Source organism: Ascidia mentula, chromosome 4, assembly GCF_947561715.1.
Source record: "Ascidia mentula chromosome 4, kaAscMent1.1, whole genome shotgun sequence".
Lineage (NCBI taxonomy): Eukaryota > Metazoa > Chordata > Ascidiacea > Phlebobranchia > Ascidiidae > Ascidia > Ascidia mentula.
The window spans coordinates 8,999,263-9,022,350 of record NC_138569.1 but is presented as its reverse complement, the minus strand read 5'-3'; the positions used below and the strand labels follow the sequence as shown (position 1 = coordinate 9,022,350).

Genomic DNA, 23,088 nt, shown 5'->3' with positions numbered 1-23,088 from the left:
GAGATCACGTGTGAGTGCGTGAAACCGTGTTTTGAGTCAAACCACTAACATTTAAGTTGTCTGTAAGGTCAATGGCTGAGTCGGCTTTTTCAAACAATTGAAAAGTTGTTAAGCTTATAAATATGAAAATTTATAATCGACTGCATGGTCTTCTGGCAGAAAATTAACATACTGTTCTTCGGACGTTTCGTCTGCCATACGGCCAGACTTCATTAGGGTTTGGTACCGCATTTCAGACGTAAACCACACAAAAACATTCAAAAGCGCAAAAAGAAAAAGGGACACGTTAACACCACTTATAAAATCACATGACGAAGGCAAAACAAGCTCAATGCGGGAGGCTCAACAATTACAACAAATTTTTGAAAATTGCGGGAAAATACACACACTCTTCTTTGTCATTGAACCATGCGCTGTTTTTTGTGGACATGGTCCAAGAACTCGGGCTTTATCGAAGGCCGCTTCGTGACCATGTGCCACCGAATGCTTGACCAACGCCGTCTTGTTGGCATCTTTCGATTCGACGTCACGGCGATGTAATTTTTGGTGCATCATAAAGCAATAGTAGCACAATATTAAATATTTGCAATATCGCCAAAAATGATTTAAAACACCCGAAGAAAAAGGATAAAATATTTCGTAAAAATAACATCAGCGCATGCGACAAAAAAAATATCCATGAGCAATACATTTCTCTTTCGAAAAACTAATTGTGAATTTTCCTTCCCATGGATTGTTTGCAATGAGTTCAAGCGTGTACGTAAAACTACCGAGTGCACAGGCAGATATCCGGTTTCAAATTGTTAATTGCACTCAGACGAACATCTCGGACACATCCGCCCTCATCAAACAAATATTGAAGGTGAAACTGGTTGCAAAGTTGTGTTACTACTCGTGTGCGTTTTGCCTTTAAACTATAGTACCGTAATTTTCAAACCAAAGTGATACTGATATGGTTGGTTTGTTGCTAAATGTATAATAATAACGAATATATAAATAGTAGTGCCTGTATGTTGTGGCGTTTGTCCATAATTGTGGATCTGCCTTTGAACAACAGCCCATCCCCTTTTTTTTAATTACATTGTTTTGTTCAGCTTCAAATAACTTCTGTGTCAGAGGAATGTTAATGTATTGATTATTTTCTCTGTGCTGAATATTGATATGCTCTGTCTGGACTAATCTGGCTGTCCAAAAATTGCACAATAATATGTATTATTGTCTTGGTTGTAAGATTTGTCAGTCATTTTTGCTCTCTAGTGTCACAACATGTTTGATACATATTACTCATTGTTTTAGTATAATGTAATTCTATCGTTAACTGCAGATAAAATTATCTCTTTTTTTGTAGGGAAGTAAAAGTTCAGACACTCTTGGTCAGGTGCAACGCACATTTGCTTCGGTCGATTCAACAATTGCCAACAGTGCTGACGTTTTTCTCAAGTTATCTGCTTTAACTACCCACATTGGTTACCAAGAAGAAGCAATTGAAAACAGCATCAAGCTGTCAGAAACCGTCAAAGAACAACTAAACTCAATTAAACTTATACGACCAAGATAAATTATTCTTGGTTGCAATTAATCTGGTCATGGTCCAGTGGTCTCGTCAGGCAGTTTTGAATCTTTATAAGGCATTGTTACGACGTGGGTATCAAGATTTGAGGTATACGAACAAGGACTTTTATCTGGACTTAGTTAGGACTGAGTTCCGACAAGCCAAAAGTTTGACTGATCCGGTTCAAAAGCAGAAGCAGTTAGACAAAGGGCTGTACTTTCTTGAAAATCAGCGTGCTAAAGTGTTGTAAGGTAATTATGTTTGTCTTGTTTGCAACTTCACACTATTTTTAAATAGTAAACAGAAAAAATTTTGAACAAACCTGGACGTATATTTGCTTTATTAAAAAGACCCCTTTGCAGATGTCAGCATACAGGCAAGCGATGTTGGCAGTAGCACCAGAAAGACTTGAACAATTCTCACTGGAAATGCAGCAAAACATTGATGAAAATGACAGAAAGAAAAAGAAAAGCACGTCAACAAGTTCAAAACCTCACAAGCGCCATAAAACTAAAAAAGAAAGTGAAAAAACAAAACAGGTAGGTGTGGATATACTTTCAATTTGTACTTGGCTATTGCTTCTTGACTCTCTAAATATCAGCCGTTTGCCATAAACTCCCTGTCACCAACAAAGATGGATATAATTGCGTTTCTATTTTTAATTATTTTGTTTGTTAAAATGTAGAAACCACACAGAGGAAGTAAAAAAGTTACCTCCAAGAAGAAAGCGGAAAGCAAAAAAAGAAGCAAAAGCAAAAGTGGAAAGACAATAAAAGAAAAAAGGAAACGGAGAAATTCTGATGAGCAAGGACGACTAACTGGCGATTCTGATGTTGAAGAAAATGGCCTAAATTTAGAAAAGGAACTTTTTTCCTTAAGCTATTATGTGAAAGATCGCAGACATTTGTTGGAGCAAGTTTTCCAGATTGTCAAGGGACCGAAACTTGGTGCAATGCTTCCTGATGTCTTGAAAAATATTCCTCTTGAAGATCTGAAGCAGAAATGTTTTGAACAATTAGATGTAGGATTTTGAAAACTTAGATTTTAAATTTAGGGCGTTTATTGACTTCAGGTTGAATTTTTTTAAGGTTATGTCTTCGAAGAGAATTCATCATGTTTTGGCTGGTAAAACTATGGACTCTTCTTCTGGCACAGACTCAAGTGATAATGAAAATAGGGAAGCCATTCCTAAGTTAAGTCATACAAAGACAACTTTCAAAGAGCAACCATCTGTTCAGGTAAGTGCACATGATTTTAGTAGAAAATTAACAAACAGTAATATTTATTTAAAAAAATTTTATACAGCTCTTTTTCATACATGTGGTGAAACTGTAACAGTCTAAAACATTATTAAACGCAACTTAACATTATTCATTTTTGAACTTTAAAGCACCTAAAATTGTTTCAGGCAAATTTTGTTGATTCCACAACAACATCTGGGTGTGAAGTTGTGCCTCTTGTGACCGCAAGTTCTAACGTCCACCGGGAAGAGCGGGTGGAAGAGGAATCTGCCTTCGTATCAGATAAGAGCGAGGATGGATCGGAAGAGGGAGAAGTCACAAGCGAGGAAGAAGAAATTACTCTTGTGGAAGAGGAGGTGATCCCATTATGATAAAAAAAAATTATGTAAAAGAAACACGACAACTGTGCAAATTGCAGGAAGTCGATTCGAGTGAGGTTGAAGAAATTGAAACAGTGGAAGTTGTTGAGGATGAGTATCAGGAGATGGTGGATGAGATTTTAGAGGAAACAATGCCCGCCACATCCGGAGAACATGTAGACGATGAACAATCCCAGAGAACTCAGCTTGAACTTCTGGAGCTTCAGATGCGAGAACGTGCAATTAAGTCATTGATGCGTGCAGCAGGAAAACTTGAAGATGACGAAAAACAATGAATGAAACGTGGAACATTCAACGTGACTTATCTTTGTTTTGCAACAACAACCTTTGTTGAAGCTTTTCACTGTCAGTTTTAACTTTTAACAATAAACGTGGATCAGGATGCACTCAGTTGTTTGCAAATTGGAGTTTTTCTCGCAAAATGTGCAAACCAATCGTCACCAATACAACAAACAGAAAGCTTTTTATTTAAGATGTTGTCGTATTAATACAACAGCATTGGTATAGCTTACGCAAAGTTTTCTGTGCATATTCTGCACTCATTGTAAGGTATATTATGTCAGCTGTTATGTTAATTCTTTGGTCGCTTTAAACTTCGTATTGGTGAGGAATGGTCGAGAAAAGAGGCATTTTTAATCAGTTTTAGGATAAGCTACAAAAGCGTCAGAAACTACGCGACAAGCGACCGATAAAAGCGACATTGTCACGAGTAAGATACGCTTGGGCTTCACTTTCTCTTCAGAAATGAAGAAGATTGCAGGAAGTTTGGAATGCTCAATATTTTGATGATTTTTACTCTGTTGTGCGTTTAAAATGTATGTGATTTAACAGAGAAATAACGTGCTCACTTATGTTCAGGCTACAGGCCCAGGTTTTTGGTCAGGTAAAAGGTTTTGACTGATTTTAATCGAGAGGAAAGGCTGTAGTTGTTGTTGTGGATGATCATGACTTCTTACAACGATGAGCGTGGAACTGGAAACACCGGAGATGACCGTGGGCAAGATCCATCTAGCGGGGCTTTGTTTAACGTGAATTATAGGAAGTATGTCTATTATAAACTGGTCAATCAATGAAGTCTTTTGTTGAACTGCAATAATGCATTTAAACGTTTGTTTGTAGACATGACGACTTAAAGCAAATGCTGGATCAGAACAAAGATGGGTTGAAATTGGAAGCTATGAAAAGGATTATAGGGGTAAGTATATTTACATGATACATTGTTGGCCAAGTATTAGTCATTTTATACCATCCATCTTACAATCAGTCTTTACAAAACCAGAGGGATGTTAGTTGACAAAAAAAATCACCAGTTAACAAAACTTTGAACGCAGGTTAATGGGGTCCAACGCAAAAATAATGTTGCGAAAACAACTGATAATAACATTCAGAAAAGAACTATAAAAACAAATGTTGCTAACACATTTTTGTAATATGAACATTTCGTAATGTTAGTTTTCATAGTAATTGTTGAATTTAGCATAGCATCTCAGAGTAAATTGATTCAAATTTGATTTCATTCGATAGTGGGATGCTATAAGGTTGTTTTTGCAAAAGAAAAGCTCGGGACTCGGTTTGTAGCAACATTTATTGGCGAAAGTACATGTTGTGCATACATATGGCTTAAAAGAGCGGCGGGCGACGGTCGGGTTGAAGAAATCGTGTTTACAATGGGGGGGGGTATAGGGTTGAAATGTACGTACAGTGGCAGCTCAATGGGTTTTTAGACATGTTTAATATTTTTGGAAAGCTTGATTTTCGTGCTTTCGCTTGGTTGTTATTTGAAACTTGGGCCATAATGATAAAAAAGTTATCAATGAAAAATCGATATTTTTTCATGTTTCAAAAACATAAATTCATTTTTCTAACATCCCTCTGATTATACAAACAGCACCAAAAAGTTTTAAGTGTAGTCGATGTACTATCATATAGTTAGAGCTGCCAGTGCAGTGTTTTGGAAAATGCAAATGCACTTATTTCGAGCGTAGCAATAAATTGTTTTTACTACATGAAATCTACCTAACCAGCAGCACTTCTTTCATGTGACATTATAAGTTAACCTTCAGTAACAAATAATTTTTTTTATTTTGAACATAGTATTTTTATCTCAACATGTCTATTTTTCTACAAGTCAGCGTGGCAAACAACTTAATAAATTGCCTGATATGAGAAATTAATGTCCAATGCTGCTATCTGTGTAGTTTTTTTTTAATTCGACAGTGTTTTTTTTTCAGATGATTGCAAAAGGGCGAAATGCCTCAAGTCTTTTCCCAGCCGTTGTTAAAAATGTTGCAAGCAAGAACATTGAAGTAAAGAAGTTGGTTTATGTCTATTTGGAGCGTTATGCTGAGGAACAACAAGACTTGGCTCTTCTTTCTATTTCTACATTCCAAAGAGGATTAAAAGTAAGATATTGCCACAAACATGTATGTATATTTCATATATGTGTAAGTGTAAGCCATCTTTACACTTTCTTAACCTATTTTTCAGCTTGTTCATGTGTAGCTTGCAGCTCGACTTACCTAAAAACTAAACAATAGAAGACCCAGCAAATAATATTTGGTGTTTACAAAATTAAGGAAGTATTAAGTCTTGGATTTGGTTTCTTATAGGACCCTAATCAGCTCATTAGAGCCAGCGCTCTACGAGTTTTGTCTAGTATCCGTGTCCCTATTATTGTTCCCATCATGATGTTGTCCATCAAAGATTGCTCAAATGACATGTCTCCTTTCGTGAGAAAGACTGCAGCCCATGCCATTCCTAAACTTTACAGGTAAATATTTTGTCAAATACCAGTTCAATAATGTGAACCTAAATTCCATGATTTACCCAACAGCCTTGATCCAGATCAAAAGGAGAACTTAATTGAAATCATAGAAAAGCTGCTGAATGACCGAACCACTGTAAGTCTCACTTATATACTTTTTTTGTTATATAAACTGCAAAATTGTGTTTAATTTTTTATTTTTCAATATCAAAATACCTTTTTAATTAATCAATAAATTACAATTTACATGGTTTTAAAAGTTTGAAACTAAGTGTTTCTGATTACTGTCAGTCGGTTAATTTATGAAATACGAAAAATCGATTTCGCCTACAAAGGCATCATCAGTTTCTGCAAATACAATGCAACAAAGCACTCGAAGCTACCTTTACACAAGATAGGCAAGCAAATAAAATAAAATAAAACTAAAATGGTGAACACTGTGGCCCCTACCACTACCTAAGTGTTTCTGATTACTGTCAGTCGGTTAATGGTTTTAATTTTTATTTTAAGATCAATATATACAAAAGAAACTTTTGGAAAAAAAAGAAACTTTTTTTTTGTATAAACATGATATGTTTACAGTTTGCTCACACATTAGTTGAGTTAAACTTCAACTTTTAAAATATAATTTATTTGTATAAAACAAGTATACTGTATAGTATATATACATATTTCCTTGTTTGCAGTTGGTCGCAGGAAGTGTGGTGATGGCTTTCCAAGAAGTCTGTCCTGAGCGGATTGACTTGGTTCACAAACATTACCGTAAGCTTTGTTCACTCTTGGTAGATGTGGATGAGTGGGGCCAGATTGCAATCCTATCGATGCTCACAAGATATGCAAGAACACAGTTTGTTGACCCCAACAAATATGTAAGTTTACCTCTGCTGTGAAGGTCCCGATCCAATATGGTTTAGGAAAAAGGTTTTTGGAAAAAAGTATTCGGAAAAATAAAGTTTCCTTTTTTCTTTAGTTTATCTGTTTGCTTGATAATATGTATTAATAATACATACAGTATTACAATGTTATGTAATTATATGTTGTTTTTTTTCATTTATTTGTGATAATAGGATCATTTGTATTGATTCTATTTCTGTTATATATATTTATGTGTGGAATATTATATCATTTAAATTCGCATAAGTTAAAGTGTTTGTTTATTGATACTGTACTTTTGCTCTTCAAGCCCAATAAGCCCAAAGCGAAATTTTATACAGGATGATGGTACTGACGAAAGAGATCGTCCATTCTATGAAGAAGATGAAGATAGCGATGAAGAGGTAGAAAAAGAAAAGCCAAAAAAACCTGCTTATGTCATGGATCATGATCTCCGGTTGCTTCTTAAAAGCTCAAAACCTTTACTTCAGAGCAGAAATGCAGCGGTAAGTTCAGTGACAAACAATAGCATACTATTGATTTTTGTACTTGTTAACAGAAAATAGTCCTGTGAAATTTCAAGCATAAACATTTTATAATCTTTACGATTTAATATTGTCTTCACTTGTCTAAATTCTAGCAATGCAGACATTTAATCCCATGTTTAGGCTCGTCAAAATTGACCCTTACATGTTCACTCCTAGTGTAACGACATGAAGTTTGTTGTGATATTTTCTGGGAGTGGTTTAATCCCCCCAGTGCCCACACCTTACATGTTATTTGTTTGATTTGATATCAGTATATCTAGAAATATGACGTTGTGTTGCCTGTGCACTGTTAATTAAGGTACCAACATAAGATTATCACACTGTAGAGAAGGGGAAGGACAAGTATTTTGCATTCTTATAGGTTGTGATGGCAGTCTCTCAAATGTACTTCCACCTTGCACCAAGAAATGAGGTTTCTATTGTCGCAAAAGCTCTGGTTCGATTGCTGCGAGGTAGAAGAGAAGTTCAAGCCATCGTTCTACAGAACATTGCATCGATGACACTCAAGGGCAAGGTATGAATTGTGAAAGTCCAAACAGGTGGTTGTTGACAACAATGTGTGTACAATAAGATTATATGTGGGCAAATGTGGTAATGCTCTCAAAAGAGGAGTCCTGTTCACTTTCAGAACTTTTAATCACTCAAAGATAGACGTTTCCTCTAATCCTTACTATACCTAATTAGTTTTTGGAAAAAATTATGGCTTCTCACAGATTAGTTGCCCTTGGTTCCACCAGTTAATAAAGGTGTTTTTGCATTTACAAATTCGAAAACTTCGATGCCATGGCACAAATATTTTGCCTTTTGGGGTGTGCAGTTTGTGCACCCTGGTTCACGCGCCAGGCAGAACATTTTCACACCATTTCATGCATGCTGCGCATTTATTTCAAAGCAAAAAAATAACAACAGAATGGTAAATGTACACTATTAGGCAACACACACAAAGCGTACACAAATAGTTTTATTAACCTTTGCCGAAGTTTCGTCGAAATCAATATCTGTCCTTGAGTGAGCTCGAAACGGCTGCAACTTGATTATGGAATAGTCGGCGTGAGGGCGCAGTAGGCGTCGGTCCATACATTAACTACTTCGATGTCGTGGCGGTTGATTTCAGACCACACGGCCGCTTTTACTTTTATCTTGTGTTTATGACATTCCATGTCGGGTATTTCGCCAACGACGTTACAATCCTCGACGAACAATGTCTGGTACAGGTGATTGGCTGTGAAAAAAAATCCGATGATTTGTGTTTGTAGATGCACGAATGCTTTACAAAACGGTGAAGCTACAGCTAATGTACAGAAAGTTGATGATATGGTCAAATTGTTTGTGTCTATTTGAAGGAAGGTTTGATCCATTGCCTTTTCCACATCCTAGCCTTGGACAGTGTGTAATGTTTTCTGTTGAGCTGCAGACAAATGGCCACTGTTTCGACCTATAAGGTCTGAGTGTGTATTGTGTTTGGATATACACTATTACCAATAACAAACTAACAGCACCAAACCCATCGATAATATAATTTCATCTTTGTTGTCCTGTTGTTTAAACACGGTCACACCTTCCTACACGGTATGCACTTGTCGTAATACGGGAGAGAGTCAGATTATTAAAAAAGTTACGTCCCACCATAAGTTATGGTATTTAACTACGAATTTAACTTGCATACCTAATGTGGATTGTGGAGCATATATGACCAATTGAGCCAACAGGCACTAAAACTGTACTGATAGACCTATGTATTAGGTCGAAAAAGTGGCATTAAGTGGATCTCCCTCTAAAAATAATAAGCGATACAAACCAACGATCCCAAAATAATTTCGTCCGTTTTAATTCTCACCAGGGTTGTTGACGACCTCTCGATCCACCCCTGTTAAATCCTCCTCCGCCCATATTATCGTGTGCTCCGTCGAACCCCCGTTACATTCGTTTATATTCCGCTTCCTTCTGTAGTGGTCCTGGGGTCGTGGCTTCCATTGGTCTCGGGAGTTGCACAAGTACCTGCATAAGAAAAGTTTCTTTTTTCAATATTTTTCGAAACTGTTTCCACCAATCCGAAAGTTATTTGAAGGGTGTTGGCCAGCGCATTAACGAGAAAAAACATGGTGTAAAGAACATTAGTTTACCATTCTGAAATCCCCCGAAGCTCGCCTAAAACTTTCGAGGAAAATTCTGTGTCGCCGTGTTTCAAAATCGGTGCCTCACGCAAGGGCAAACCAAATTTCCCTAAGTTTCCAAATTGTTTATAAAATAACGAGAGTTTTTTATTGCGTTTCAAGAGAAGAAAAAAATCAAGAAAAGGAAAAATTGACGTTTTGGTCATCTAATAAATTTTCCCAGGAATTGATTATCTCAGACCATCTTACTCCTTGAAAAATTCACCAGTAGCCCTTTTTTCGCCTTTTTGAGAATTCTTATAGCACTAAACTAGCATGTCGTACCCACCTATTCGCCGCCAATTGAAGTCTGTACGATCGCACTGGATTGAGCAACATCTGACACGCTCTCAACTGGCGGAAGTTTCTTTGTGCGCACTGCCTGAGCGTCAACGGCTTTGGCTGTAAAAAGAAGTTCTTAAATGATAAGAAAATGTATGGTTTGTTTTAAGACGTTTTTGTTGTCGAAAGTTAAGTTCACGGTTGTGCGAAACATGTGTGTTCAAAGAAAGTTGCTGTAATTCTATTAAGTGGGTTGGAAACACCATTGTTCCATGCCATAACGGCAAACAACGTACATTTGCAACTACTTGAACAGCTAATCAATGCCCTTGTACATTCTGCTTATCACAAGAGACACGAAGTTTAGTTTAAACATCAAATATGGATTTCTTATAATTCGCACGACCGGCAAAATGTTTTAAAAGCATGCCCTGTTTCGTAACGACCACTTCTGGCAACATTTCTGCCCAGGTGTTATGCAATTATATTACAACTTACTGTTTGGCTCGGAGCCTGTCGCAGACTCCATTTGTTTGGTTCATGCGTTGGCACTGATGTAGTTCCCCACAACAAAGTCCAGCGAAAGATATTAAATGGTGTCGCCGGTTGCTTCGTTGTGATTTGAACGTATCCCCGCCCCGGAGTTGGTCTTGTCGGAACTACGGTTTGAGTATCACCTCCCTTGCCCAGACCGAGAAGCACCAAACAAAACACTATCGTCGCCCACATCTTGTTCAGTTCTTCAGTTAAAAATTTGTCAAGTTTGTTGTAACCACAAGCCTTTGTGAATACTACGTGCGCATGACCCCTAAAATGCATCCGCTTTTTTATGGATATGTTTTTTTTATCTTCAACTAAATACAACTCAGGTCGAATAGAAATCCTTTAGATTACGCGACATCGCAGCAATGGTGGTCGTTTTTCGTTTAAAATTGCATCTTAACTATACCAAAAACATCTTAACTATGCGGCATGCACGATTGAATACAATTGCAACGCATTTGCAAACTTCAACAGCTACTCTTTTTTCTGTTGCAGCAGTTTCGCGCACACGGTAAAGTTACCTGTGAAACTGACCTTCGAAGGATAAGCGCATCGCGACCGTCTCTATATAAGATTGGTTAGTGCCTCAGGACACACAGTTTCTACTTCACGCTCATACTTTTTCTCGTGCTTATCGGTTTCAAATCTTTGCTCGATCTGAAATGCCAGACGCTATTTCGATAAACAGTATACGCTTGCAAAATGTTGACACGCCCATTAATGCAAGGCGCGCTTGTTTGGTAAAAAAACACAGCTCCTCATACTTTGCTGCTTAAACAGCCCTAGGCCGTTATAAATTCCCTAAATCATCAGATATTTTCCAAGTGGCCTAATTTCATTTCTAACGAAGATTGTTTCTGACGGCATATTTTTGCTTTTGGTCACGTGACATCGAAGTCGGCGGTTTCAGCTACGTTTGAAATTAAACAGCTATCGAATCAAGGTTGACATACAATATGTAGTTCGGATGACCGAAGTTACTTGTGACAAACCAAGATCTCGAATGAGATGCTCGTTACTGACACGTGCTGATACATTTTGTCACGTAAATTTGAAGCCCGGGAATGTTTAAGGTTTGATAAATTTATTCGCATTTCTAACGAAGCTCATCAAGATAGGTTAAAATTGCAGGAACAAAAATATTTTTTTGTATTTTTTAAGTTCGGTAAAATGCAAGCAAAAATATATTTTTTTTTATTTTTTTACGTTAGGTAAAATTGCAGGCAATAAAATATTTTTTTCGAAAACACTAAATGAACCGAACTCAACAGAATTAGACGTTTTCTTCTTTTTCCTTTTCCGTTTTTCCTGTGTTTTATATTGTTGTGGAGATCCAACTGAGAAATCTTGCAGAATTGCGAGATTTACTCTTATAATACCCATGGGGTGGACTCCGATCCACTCTTACTAGTCCAGGCCACACTGGGAGTCTTCGACAATGACCTGTCTCAATTGAACGGCGGTGGGCGTTACAATGACCAATGCGAAGTAATGGCGGTCTTGCATGCCGCAGAAATGCCCGCCAACGTTGTGTCGAGTGCAATAGTAATACATGAAGTTTTGTAAATAAGTCGCATCTGTTGAAACAAAAAAAAACGTCGTTACGTGACTTGTTGCATCGAAAGGTGACAGCAAACAACCTAAATTCTCCCACCTTGATACAAGCTAACGTGTAGCTGGGTCGCCACATCCTTCGCAACAGTAACCGTCATTTCAACTGGCGCAGCTTCAGCGCAGAGCCTCACATACCGCTTTTTACGTTCCAACATCCGCCCAAGCAGCTTTGCCTCTGTCTTGTTTCTTTCGTCGGCAAGCTGTTTGACCAAATCAGGGTTGTGTCTGGCGAACTCGCATGCCGGCAGGTTGGGCTTCTTCTCGCAGAAATGTCGAGCTTTCGACGGGCTCTGAAAAACAACACCAACATCTGCATTTTTGCTTCCAAGCTAACACCCACTGCCATATCGTACGTTGCGTAGAGAAAGAACAAAAAGTTTGTAGGAAACTGTTACTGTGCATTGTACGCTTATCATAAAAAATCTGTTTACCATTATGTTTTCCCCATTGGCCACCATACGTTGATAATCCTCATTCGACACAGTCATGAGTCCCTCAGCGAGATAAACGACCGCTGACAGACAAAGTACAATCTACAAAACGGAACGTGTCCATGTTACTTTGTAATGGAATGAACATTGGCTTGTTTTCTTGTGAACATTTTACCTGTGAAAGTTTCATTTTTCCAGCCAAGCAGAACATGTGCACACCTTATGCCTATTCCTATTACCCTACAACATGGAAGAAAAAATAAGTGTCAATTTACACGTAAATAACAAAAGACGAAAAACAAACAAGCACCCAGCAAACTATAGCACTATACAAAAAAAGCACGACTTTGGTGCAAGAACAAAATTGCAATCTCGGTCAGCAAAATTTTTACTGCATTTTGTCACAAGCTCGCGCTGTGTATTTTGTCGCGTAGAAAAAAAGCGCAATACAAGAACGCACGTCAACTCACAAACCGCCTCCCAGTATATTTTATACCAACAAACAAATTCGCCAATAAACTCAAAAGATATTTACTTGACTGGTAAAATAGTACAGTGTAATACAAGTGGTCGGCATGAGGTAAGATGCGATTGTGGCGAACGCAGAAATCACAAAACTTTCCTTTTGTCCAACAAAGACGCGTCATCTCGTTCCAACTAATGATTCAACAAATGTTTTGAGTTTGGAACGAGAGTGTTTTTGTGACAAATGTTCACGCACTAAAACGATGTTGAAAATGAAAAATTCGTCGGGTTCGGTGAGCTCTTCATATGGTTGAGATGTCGCAGTAGTTCGGTATTCTCACTTTAATACGTACCATGGAATAACCTTCCCACACAACTGCATACACCTCAGTCTCGTGCAACCGACAGTTGTATTCTTCAAAAGTGGAAATAACGCAATCGTTTGACAGAAACATTTGATACTCCTCGCTTCCTGCAAGATGATCGATATGGTTTGTGAGCAAACTGCCAGTTGTTGTTTCCAAATTTTGTCAGTTTGCGATCTGCTATATGTATATGTGATATATCAGGAAAGTAGTCACGGGACAACATGCCACCTCGAAAAAATTACTACGGATGCTGCCATGTTTTATTGCTGTTTCATTGCTCGTAGCGAATTGGGTCGGTGATCTTTTGTTAAGAGACGAATTTACAAAAACCATGTTGACTAATGTGAAAAACGCGCATAACGTTAGTAGTTCGGATGATCAAACAAATGCATACCTGGTACTGGAAACTGAACAAGCTCCCTCAAAAACCCTTGGAGATCAAGAGCATAATTGTAGATCATGGTGACAGGCTGAGGGCTGGCACACGGACTTTGATTATTTGATCTCCGTGTTCTGTTGGCAGTTACAGCTGGCCTGAACTTGGCGAAGTGTCTGCGGAACTGACTTATTTGTTTTGCAAAGGAATCTTTGAAATAATAAGCTCGTAAACAGTTATTGCTGGTGAATGTCCGCAAAAGGCAATGATCTTCCCACAGATATTTTGTCTGAAAGAAAATGTGGAATGTTGTTTTCAAACTTCTTGAAATTTTTTCGGAACCTTGTAGGAGGCGGGAAACGAAAGTTGAAACACGGACGCCCGACTATTTGTAAACTTTCGCGTGTTTGTGGCGTAACATGACAAATTGAATTATGCTTCGGGCTAACAAAATCCCGGCCAGTACCCAATACCCAAAAAATCCCGCCGGTTAGTTTTTACTATAAAAGCGTATATGAATGAAAATGTAGTGTCTTGACCACATTATGAGGTTTCGAATACCTTTGTACAGCTCCAGCAAACTACTGTAAGGTGTATGGTTATGAAACGATGTTTGCGAAAATACATGCTTACTGTTCTGTCTTTGCCGTCATGAACCAAACTCTGGTATAGCAGATTGCCCAGGTTCTGGTACGTGTGCAAACTCGATTCTGTCGTCATGGCCGAGCTCTGGTACAGTTGCATATACAAAAAAAGCACAACGCAACAAACCACCTACAAACGATATCACGATTCAAATTTTACTGATTAGTTTCTTTTAACGAAATCCTCATTCTTACCTTCATCGTCATGTTTCAGGTATCAGTTGTTTGCAAGAAGTCGAAAACAGGTTACGTGAGTAACTTTTCGAAATAAAGATTCTATCTTCTGAAATAGAAACGCATATACAATGTTTTAAGACAAACTATTTCCGATCCTATGGGCAACTACGTCCATCATGTTTTCAAACACTGTCTGTGTGTGCGGAGTATGGCACAATAACTGCAGGCATCTTGTGATGACAAAAAAGTCCATCAACGTTAAAGCACTGTCTATAGTAGCATCTACCGCTAGAGATATTATAAATGTCACAACTTTTCGACTACTTGCTTTAGTATAACCTTGCTCGGAATAAAGGACGCTTGCTGTCTGTCTTGTCTTGATCTCTAAACCTCACACAAACATGAAGACTCGTCGACGCTTTTATACATGTCCATCCTACTGATGCTACTACAATTTCATGCAGAATACACCTTTTTTTGCCCTCTCACAAACCTTATGCCGTTGCTGACCAACCCTGAAACTGACGTGCCGTTTAGCAAGGTCTTCCAGTTAAACTCGACGCAAACGATTAACTTGTATCCTTCCCGCATAATTACGATCAATTGCCAAAAACCAAAGCAAATTCGCCAACATAGACGCCTAATCGCAGGATAGGGAATTATTTAATAACCGACCCCACGCTGCCAATTTGCGCCCTTCAGGTCTCACTTATGGCGATTCCCGGTCGACTGTGACGCCAGCAAAGCGGCAATGGTTGCTATTCGGACCTCAGGACAGTGTGACCGTCACTATATCTGGTGTTTACCTAGAGCTAATAGTCAAGTTTTGACCAATGTGATGGTCATTTTAGCGACTGTTTTCCTATGTTCCAGTGAGTCGACATGATTTCTAGCGACAAACTGTCCGTGAGGCTGTCATAATTGCCAACTATTATTCCCGGAAAAATCCGTCTCGGTTTGTTGGTATACCTGGGCAGACTAAATGTATGCGAATTTCGGTTAATAGGGTAACAAACTATTCGGTTAATGGGGCTATTTTGTTGAAACTTTGTGGATCACGATGCAGCCATGGAATGTTTATACGAATGATTTGCGTCACGTTAGCGCATATTTTATAATCGCGGTGGGATTAATTTGCTAACCAACAGTTAAATGGCAGCAATCACATAATTATTGTTTGTATTGCAGCATTGAGGTCTTCTGCTGATTATCCACCGTTACAATTTTCCGTATTTACCCACAGTTAAATTAATTTTACCGCCCATTGGTAATTTAGCAAATTGCCACTTCGCCCGAGCAGTAATGAAACAACCACAGACGGACGAACCCTTTTTAGGCGCAGCTTCTATGGAACTTAATGCCACTACCATTAGATGACGTGTCAGGTTTTTCAATTACGACGCAATAAACCCTTTTCCCACGTTTGCAGGGAATTTTCGAGCCGTTTCTCAAGAGTTTCTACGTTCGGTCAACCGACCCCACGCACGTCCGAGTATTGAAACTTGAGGTTTTGACCAACCTGGCGTCGGAGACCAACATTGCCGTTATACTGCGAGAATTTCAGGTACTATCGTAAACTTAAACCCTTGATTTTATATGTATATCGCCTTCAACCCTTGATTTTTGATTAGTACTGTGTGTTTTGCCTTATCTTAATCACTGGCATCATATCTGAAACTAATCTTGCAAAACCTCCAAAAAGCTGTTGTTTTGCATTGTTTTTGGAAAATTCATTTCCACCATAAAACACATGTTAGAAAAATCATGGCACTTATCTAAACGTCAATTCCTAACGATTGATGTGTTTTTTGTCGTAAATACCAGTTTGTCAAACCAGAACGTGATTAGTAACAAAACTGAAAAATTCGATTTGCCTTTGACAGACGATACTTTGTTAAACATACACCTAACAAGTTCTCCAGTGTCACTAATGGTGAAAGTTGGACTCCAGGATAATGCGGGTTAAAATTATTTAACCCATACTGTTTTAGACTTACGTACGGAGTGCCGACAAGCAGTTTGTCGCCCACACAATACAAGCAATCGCTCGATGTGCGACCAACATTAAGGAAGTTACTGACACCTGTCTGTCGGGTTTGGTCAGTCTCTTGTCAAATCGCGACGGTAAACAAGTTTGTATGAAAAGTGTGCTGGTGATTCCAGTTCTAAATTCAAACGCTTATGTCATCAGAGGCGGTTGTGGCTGAGAGTGTTGTGGTTATAAAGAAGCTGCTACAGATGGATCCATCCCAACACAGTGACATCATCAAGCACATGGCAAAACTTGTGGATCACATTCAGGTTCGGTTCCGTCGTAAACAATGCGATCATGGCAATGTTTTCAAAACTTGTAGGATTTATGAGAATTGGGTGTCTTGAGCACTTGGCGCACTGGCGATGTGGTTTTAGTTCTGTTTTGCATTTCACCGAATATTGCATTATCAATTTAATTGTTACGGTTCAAATTTTTGTATTGCTACTAAGTCTCATATGGTTACAGTTGGAATAAGTTTGCGCACCGCCCTCGTTGTACAATATCAATCCCACAAATTGCTATTGCTAAGTCATACCCCGGTCTCCAAATACCCACCGCCCACACATAATACCCATCATCCATAAGTTAGCGGTAAAAGATGCGGGTGTGGAGTATACCGGGAAGTTGATCACCCTCCCCTGAAATGGTCAGGTAATTGTTTAATTGTCGTCCGGTAAATGGCGCCAATCGACGCCGAACTTGTCATTAAGTTCGTCCCGCACGCGTCCGCACCGCAAATCGTTACCTGACAATTTCGTGTGAAGAAAAAGTACCGTTTCTTGGTCACAAACTCAGCCGTCGTTAATTAATGTGTTTTTGCGTGCGCTATTGGGTAAGATTTTGCCAAAGATCTGGATCACGAGTTCAGAATGTCTCGTGATCAAAGTGGTTGATTGACGTGAGTATTTTTACATTTCCAGTTGCTGCTGGAAACTTAAACCAAGGTGTTATTGCATAAGTACGCCGAGCCAAACATAGAAAACCGCTCCATAAAAACGTTAATCGAGATAACTACCGATGTAAGTGCGCAATGGACGTCGAAAACCTAATCGTTGCCAATTTGACGAATATTTCATTCTGCACGCAGTTTGCCTTCTAATGTTACAAGCGTTCGTCACATGTAAACGCGTTGATATTTAAAGTTTTGATTTAAACCGTTCCCAACCGGAAAAAATAAAATTAATAAAAAACAGCCTGTCCGCACCCCCATACCAAATAACGTGTCACGTTACCTGGTTGTGCTTGTGTAGGTTCCAATGGCCAGGGCCAGTATTCTGTGGTTGATCGGGGAATACAGCGAATTCGTTCCGCGGATCGCCCCAGACGTTCTGAGGAAAGCGGCGAAAACCTTTGTGTCGCAGGAGGATATCGTTAAACTTCAGATTCTTAGTCTCGCTGCCAAGTTGTTCGTCACCAACCACAAACAAGTAAGTGGTTGTGTTAAGTGGCAACTCTTATTACGTTTCTTCAACAGTCAAAATTAGCTGCAGTATTTATGAAGTTAAAAGTTTTGCAGTAGGCATTTTTCCTCCTTGCTCGGTCTGTTGCAGATGTTTCCAATATACGTTGATCCAGAAAATTGATTATCTCCCATTTGTTAAAAATAATTTAGGCTGCAGGGTATCGGATATTGCGTCATTTGGTTCAATTTTGTTGAAACCCAAACACTTCGGAAATTTAGATGCCGCTGACCAAATCCACGCCTACGGCGATTCTATTGTAGACAGTAATACACACGTATTTTTCCTTATTTGATAAATTACAGTGCCTTATTCCCAGACCAAACTCCTGACGCAATATATTCTACAACTGGCGAAGTACGATCAGAACTACGATATTCGGGACAGAGCGCGTTTCATTCGTCACCTGATTATGCCGTCATCGGATGGTGCGTCAGGAACTATTCATAAACACGCCAAGAAAATTTTACTGGCACCCAAACCCGCCCCTGTCTTGGAATCCCCATTTAAAGGTAAACCGATATTTTTGCAATACTTCAGTTTGACGAAGTTTTGTGTTACATTCATTTATTGTTTTATTTGATGCAACCGAAAAGTAAGAATCGGTTTTTGAGGATTTTCTTATCGTTCACACGATTAAAACTTGTCCACAAATGCACACATCACTTAGTGTTTGAAAGTACACAACTTTTCGCATTTCTTTTAAAATCCACAAAACGCAGTTGGAAAAAAAAGCATGAACGTTTGAATTGTTAACAACGTTTTTTAAAAAATGCACTTTAGGCTTTTAAGCAGACATGAAATATACATTTTGTGTTTAAAAAAGCTTAGCATAACTCTGGTTGTGGCCGGTTCAAACCGGATAAGATGGTTACGTCCTGGAAGCAAATTGTCTTCAGACATGTCTGATAAAGTTAGGCGAAAAGGGAATACAACGCGAACATTTTAACGTTTCCGTCTCACGCGCCAATTTATGCATTGTCATCTAATGCTGTTTGCTCGGCTTAATGCAATTATACGATTTCAATCTACATACCTACCTTTCAACAACCTTCAATATCCGTCTATCTGCGGCCAAGACCAATTTTTTCTGGCATTTCTCTAAAGGTCGGGACGTGTACCAACTCGGTTCACTCTCTCACGCCATCAACGCCGAAGCAAATGGATACAAAAAACTCCCGGATTTCCCCGAGGAGCAGCCGGACTCAAACTGCAGAAACGTGGAGGTAAAAATATAATAGCGTTTCATGTTTTTTCGTTCAGATTTGTTGTTTGTTGGCCATTGGCTTTTTTCGAAAATCTACGACGGTTCAACGAAAACGATGTTCCACAAAAATCTTCACATTGTGACTTAGTATATTTACGTATATTCGTTGATTTGGCTCAAGTTAATTATTGGAAAAATCTTTGCTCCGTCAGCCGGTTTATGATATCATATAATAAGGTCTCAACTCCTGCGACTAAAGAAGGGAAAAAGACAACTCGCAAACCCCCCAAAAAGAAGTCGTTTTATTCGGACGAGGAATCGAGCGAAGAGGAGGAGGATGACGAAGAATCGTCGGGATCTGAAGATTCCGGTATGATGCTAAACGGTGGAACCCAAAATCGATTTTTTTCATTCCAAATCATCATAGCTGGGTCGATATGCTTGTTGGTGTTTATCCCAGTTGGGTTGTTGCCACATGAAATTGCATAAACACGCTCTGTATTTTACTTTCTTTCCGACTGCTCTAAATATCATAAATTGTTCCCGTGATCTATTCATGCGCAAATTGACACTGAGTCCATCCAAAAAAATCAATTATCACTTTTGTCATTAGAGTCTGACTCTGAAGAGTCATCTTCCGAAGAAGAAGAGGGGGAGGATGAGAGCTCCTCCGACACGGAGGGACCCGATTCCCGGGCCAGTGAGTCTGAAGCTGTTCCTGTACCCAAGAAGAAACTACCCACACAATCTCCCCCGACCTTAGAGAGTGGTGAGTCCCGACACTCCCTGAGAGATAATGCCGATTCAATAATCTTCATTTATTATGCATGAAGAGTCCTCTAGCGAGGAGGAAAGTTCTTCTGAGGAAGAAAGTTCGACCGAATCCGAGCCCGAACCTCCGAAACCTGCCAAGAAAACGCGAAAAGCTCCCAAACGTGAAGTGAATTTGCTCGATTTAGATGACTGTAAGTAAAAACTATAATGTAAAAATTTATTGGAAGTTTAAATTTACATAAATTCTTACGTGGCAAGATTTCCACAGACTTGGGATTGTGTATCGTGTTCGGTTACTTTTATTTTTAAAAAGTAAAAATATGTATGAGCATTAGAACCAAGAATGTGAACTGGAGTCAGGGTGTATTCTTTATTACAGTTTCTGCAACTTTCCCTTCAAGTAGAAATGTTGCTTAATTCGTAACAGACGCAAAAGCTAACCACCACCATTTATTTTCATTTTTTACTACAACGTTCCTTAAGATGATCGATCCGCGATCAGTCAAATTGTAAACACAACATGTTTTTAACAGTCGACCCACCTTCCGTTACGTCATCGACTGTGGCCAATCAGAACGCGGGAATCATGATGCCAGTCCTGGCCGCCGACCTGCAAGGTTTGTCGCTGTCAGAAGGCACGGGTGATTTCATGAACGCGAGCGCAACCCCCACGAAAGAAACGTTTGAACTTTTGCATCGAGTAACTGGAGATGGTCTGTCGGCTGTTTACAGGTTGGCGATTGTCACTAATTTTGTTCTAAACATAGAAATATCCTAATTGTAGTCTGGATGTCTGTAAATGTGTGTACGTCTTCTGTATCTATCAGCAGTCTATATCTATTGAATGCGTTCCGACAATGTAATTATGGAAATTTGATTTTTCTTTTGTAATCAGATTCGTCAAATTAAGGTGACGTGACTGTAGTTAGCAAAAGCGACATACGCATAAAACATCATGTCATAGAAAAGCCTAGCAATGTGCCATAACTTCTGTGTCCTACCTAGATACCCGCGTTCCCCCTGTATCTACGACGACAAAATGGTGACCGTGGCCATCGAATTCACAAACAACGGGGATTCCCCAATCGAGCAACTTAGGATGGGCGAAAAGGTTGGTGTGCTTTTGCGACCGTTGCGTTCGTATTTATCGGTCGAACTTGTTATATCTGTTCTGCAAAATTGGCTAAAAGCCGACGCGAAAGTAAATGAGCTAATTAAAACTGCTTTCTTGCTCCTTGTTGCGCCCGCGGAAGTATTTTGACGTAAGTATTTTGTCGCTTTTGCATGGGCAAGCGCGAGCGCCTCGGGCTGGAAGGACGATTGTGACGTGACATACGCTTTGTGACGTCATAATCGCAGCTTGGGAACGCTAAATGTGGTTCGCACCGCTTTGCTTGCACTTAGCGCCATGTTCTTTTTATGTATTTTTCTGCGCTATTAGCGGAATGCAAACCATTGCTGCATTTATTTCAGTAAAATGGGACTTATTTCGGGAATGCAGCTTATATCGGGAATGCATGTGCACTGTCTGCGCTATTATTGTTATGGCTTTCATAATCTATGTGTATATTTGCACACAATTGCAAGTCTTTAAACAGTATTCCAACGCGCTATTTCATTGCTTGCCCACAGTGATACGTACATGTGTAAGATCGGTAATTCAGATTCCTTAAACATCTTGTGTGTTATCACTTTTTAACAGAAACTCCAATCTGGATTGAGAGTCCATGATTTTACGCCGATTGGTGAGAATACAATACACCTTTACATTGGGAAAACGATGTAAGTTAATTAACAAACTCTTAATTCAGAACAACTGGATTCTGGCTGCACACAAAATGTAACCTTTGGCGTTGACTTCTGCGACACAACACAACCTTTGCACTTCCAACTATGGTGAGTAAAAAATATTTCACACCGAAATTGACTTAATTGATGCTTTGTGAGGTAGCAGAATCATTTCATATGAAAAAAGCCCTCATGATATAAAAGTGTTAGATCAGCTTTTCTGGCGTTTCTCAGAAAAATCGTTTATGTTTGGAAATGCCCACACCCTTTGACGAATCCTGTATTTTCAGTACATCCAAACGAGCCTTTAATGTTTCTGTAAAAGTACCCGTGGGAGAATTGATCAAACCGATTGTGACGTCACAAGATAATTTCATTAAACAGCAAGGTAAGCATTCTGTGTGAAAAAAACACATGATTTTGTTACAGTTATTTTCTTCCACAAGGATCGTAGGACATGTTTCAAGTAGGAGTAATGTTTATGCGCCATTGCAAAAAAATGTGAAAGTGGTAAAAAGCAAACCGTTTTTTTCACACACGACCTTTAGCTATGCAACGCACACATTCTTCGTCAATCACACCTAAAACTACCATAAAAATCATAAACTTCGACACTAGAGACGTAAAGGAGCTAACGATAAAAAATGTAAAAAAAAATGTAACAACTTTTTCCCAGGTAAGTTGGCTGGTATGAACGAAAACCGTGGCAAAGTGTCGGTCGGTGAAGATGACTTAAAACTCATTTGCTCAAGGGTCACTCAAGTGGTGAACGTAGCAAGAGTTCCCTCCACACAGGATAACGTTGTCAGGTAAGTTTGGCCACACGATGACGTCACCAGTTAATGCAGAAAGACTTTTTTTATTCGTAGACTTGCCGGCAAAACTGCCCACGGGGGTTCCTTCCTTCTCGTCACGGTTGAACTAACTTCCGGAGGCGAGGGAAAGCTCTGTGTAAATTGCGACAAAATGGTGATTTGCTCGATCGTTTTCAAGGAAATCAAACAGAAACTCACCCCTTGAGCGCCACCCGGCGATAGTTTGTGTCTGTCGTGAATGTCAATGTATTTGACGTGGTGCAATTGTAGTTGCTGAATCGTATATTCGTTTGTGCGGCAGTAAATATAGCAATAAATCATGCGAGTCAGTTGTAATTGTTTTTTTCACTTTTACACCTGAGCAGTTTTATTTTTATTACTCAATAGAAAATCATTGGACGCCATTGTTTGAGACCAACTGCCACCATAAATTTTACTAAAAAGGCGTGAGCATTTAAATACCGTAAAATAGTTTTAGACTATGGGTCCAATCATGTGGTTAAGTAATTTTAAAAACACTGCTTACAAAGCACAAGCGCGAGACTGTGTAAAAGTTGTGCATATGGCATAATTCACGTTTGTCCGGACTGAAGAAGAC

The 23,088-nt window shown here is 39.1% G+C and overlaps 6 protein-coding genes across 6 annotated transcripts; 3 read left to right on the top strand and 3 right to left on the bottom strand.

Annotated features, from left to right (window-relative positions):
- Nucleotides 1–688: 688 nt before the first annotated feature.
- LOC145898447 (BLOC-1-related complex subunit 7-like) lies at nt 689–1,710 on the top strand. The gene is made up of 2 exons (XM_082986899.1): nt 689–862; nt 1,349–1,710. Exons 1-2 carry the CDS (start codon nt 743–745, stop codon nt 1,556–1,558), a joined length of 330 nt encoding a protein of 109 aa, XP_082843025.1. The 5' UTR covers nt 689–742; the 3' UTR covers nt 1,559–1,710.
- LOC145898446 (uncharacterized) lies at nt 1,661–3,637 on the top strand. The gene is made up of 6 exons (XM_082986898.1): nt 1,661–1,803; nt 1,915–2,091; nt 2,238–2,573; nt 2,641–2,790; nt 2,961–3,149; nt 3,212–3,637. The coding sequence occupies exons 2-6, from the start codon at nt 1,915–1,917 to the stop codon at nt 3,446–3,448; spliced, it is 1,089 nt and encodes a 362-aa protein (XP_082843024.1). The 5' UTR covers nt 1,661–1,803; the 3' UTR covers nt 3,449–3,637.
- A 398-nt stretch (nt 3,638–4,035) lies between these two features.
- Nucleotides 4,036–22,819, top strand: LOC145898822 (AP-3 complex subunit beta-2-like). The gene is made up of 24 exons (XM_082987452.1): nt 4,036–4,215; nt 4,293–4,368; nt 5,405–5,575; nt 5,783–5,943; nt 6,007–6,073; nt 6,624–6,806; nt 7,152–7,316; nt 7,720–7,872; nt 15,841–15,975; nt 16,403–16,535; nt 16,603–16,712; nt 17,697–17,873; nt 18,226–18,418; nt 19,014–19,132; nt 19,351–19,483; nt 19,727–19,882; nt 19,947–20,078; nt 20,421–20,619; nt 20,893–20,998; nt 21,590–21,632; nt 21,699–21,783; nt 21,966–22,063; nt 22,352–22,484; nt 22,545–22,819. Exons 1-24 carry the CDS (start codon nt 4,112–4,114, stop codon nt 22,693–22,695), a joined length of 3,183 nt encoding a protein of 1,060 aa, XP_082843578.1. The 5' UTR covers nt 4,036–4,111; the 3' UTR covers nt 22,696–22,819.
- On the bottom strand, nt 8,238–10,591 carry LOC145898823 (uncharacterized). The gene is made up of 4 exons (XM_082987453.1): nt 10,292–10,591; nt 9,801–9,913; nt 9,196–9,356; nt 8,238–8,580 (listed from the first exon to the last, which is right to left on the bottom strand). The coding sequence occupies exons 1-4, from the start codon at nt 10,520–10,522 to the stop codon at nt 8,393–8,395; spliced, it is 693 nt and encodes a 230-aa protein (XP_082843579.1). The 5' UTR covers nt 10,523–10,591; the 3' UTR covers nt 8,238–8,392.
- On the bottom strand, nt 11,744–12,571 carry LOC145899766 (uncharacterized). Its single transcript, XM_082988670.1, has 4 exons — nt 12,557–12,571; nt 12,382–12,483; nt 11,991–12,240; nt 11,744–11,913 (listed from the first exon to the last, which is right to left on the bottom strand). The coding sequence occupies exons 1-4, from the start codon at nt 12,569–12,571 to the stop codon at nt 11,744–11,746; spliced, it is 537 nt and encodes a 178-aa protein (XP_082844796.1).
- Nucleotides 13,149–14,441, bottom strand: LOC145899761 (uncharacterized). The gene is made up of 4 exons (XM_082988664.1): nt 14,430–14,441; nt 14,224–14,364; nt 13,609–13,879; nt 13,149–13,318 (listed from the first exon to the last, which is right to left on the bottom strand). Exons 1-4 carry the CDS (start codon nt 14,439–14,441, stop codon nt 13,149–13,151), a joined length of 594 nt encoding a protein of 197 aa, XP_082844790.1.
- Nucleotides 22,820–23,088: the final 269 nt, after the last annotated feature.

What these genes read in the sequence shown, in the direction of transcription:
- LOC145899761 (XM_082988664.1), bottom strand. An exon ending in ATGACGGCAAAGACAGAACA is followed by an intron (nt 13,880 to 14,223) that starts GTAAGCATGTAT and finishes ATTTTCTTTCAG; the next exon opens with ACAAAATATCTGTGGGAAGA. An exon ending in TGTTCAGTTTCCAGTACCAG is followed by an intron (nt 13,319 to 13,608) that starts GTATGCATTTGT and finishes ATCATCTTGCAG; the next exon opens with GAAGCGAGGAGTATCAAATG.
- LOC145898823 (XM_082987453.1), bottom strand. Translation starts at nt 10,522, where the DNA reads ATGTGGGCGACGATAGTGTTTTGTTTGGTGCTTCTCGGTCTGGGCAAG. An exon ending in GACAGGCTCCGAGCCAAACA is followed by an intron (nt 9,914 to 10,291) that starts GTAAGTTGTAAT and finishes TTCTTTTTACAG; the next exon opens with CCAAAGCCGTTGACGCTCAG. An exon ending in CTTCAATTGGCGGCGAATAG is followed by an intron (nt 9,357 to 9,800) that starts GTGGGTACGACA and finishes TTTCTTATGCAG; the next exon opens with GTACTTGTGCAACTCCCGAG.
- LOC145898447 (XM_082986899.1), top strand. Translation starts at nt 743, where the DNA reads ATGAGTTCAAGCGTGTACGTAAAACTACCGAGTGCACAGGCAGATATC. An exon ending in TCATCAAACAAATATTGAAG is followed by an intron (nt 863 to 1,348) that starts GTGAAACTGGTT and finishes CTTTTTTTGTAG; the next exon opens with GGAAGTAAAAGTTCAGACAC.
- LOC145898446 (XM_082986898.1), top strand. Translation starts at nt 1,915, where the DNA reads ATGTCAGCATACAGGCAAGCGATGTTGGCAGTAGCACCAGAAAGACTT. An exon ending in AATGTTTTGAACAATTAGAT is followed by an intron (nt 2,574 to 2,640) that starts GTAGGATTTTGA and finishes AATTTTTTTAAG; the next exon opens with GTTATGTCTTCGAAGAGAAT. An exon ending in AAGAGCAACCATCTGTTCAG is followed by an intron (nt 2,791 to 2,960) that starts GTAAGTGCACAT and finishes AAATTGTTTCAG; the next exon opens with GCAAATTTTGTTGATTCCAC.
- LOC145899766 (XM_082988670.1), bottom strand. An exon ending in CCAATGGGGAAAACATAATG is followed by an intron (nt 12,241 to 12,381) that starts GTAAACAGATTT and finishes GTTGTTTTTCAG; the next exon opens with AGCCCGTCGAAAGCTCGACA. An exon ending in ACACGTTAGCTTGTATCAAG is followed by an intron (nt 11,914 to 11,990) that starts GTGGGAGAATTT and finishes TTGTTTCAACAG; the next exon opens with ATGCGACTTATTTACAAAAC.
- LOC145898822 (XM_082987452.1), top strand. Translation starts at nt 4,112, where the DNA reads ATGATCATGACTTCTTACAACGATGAGCGTGGAACTGGAAACACCGGA. An exon ending in TTTGCTCGATTTAGATGACT is followed by an intron (nt 20,079 to 20,420) that starts GTAAGTAAAAAC and finishes TGTTTTTAACAG; the next exon opens with TCGACCCACCTTCCGTTACG. An exon ending in TAATTTCATTAAACAGCAAG is followed by an intron (nt 22,064 to 22,351) that starts GTAAGCATTCTG and finishes ACTTTTTCCCAG; the next exon opens with GTAAGTTGGCTGGTATGAAC.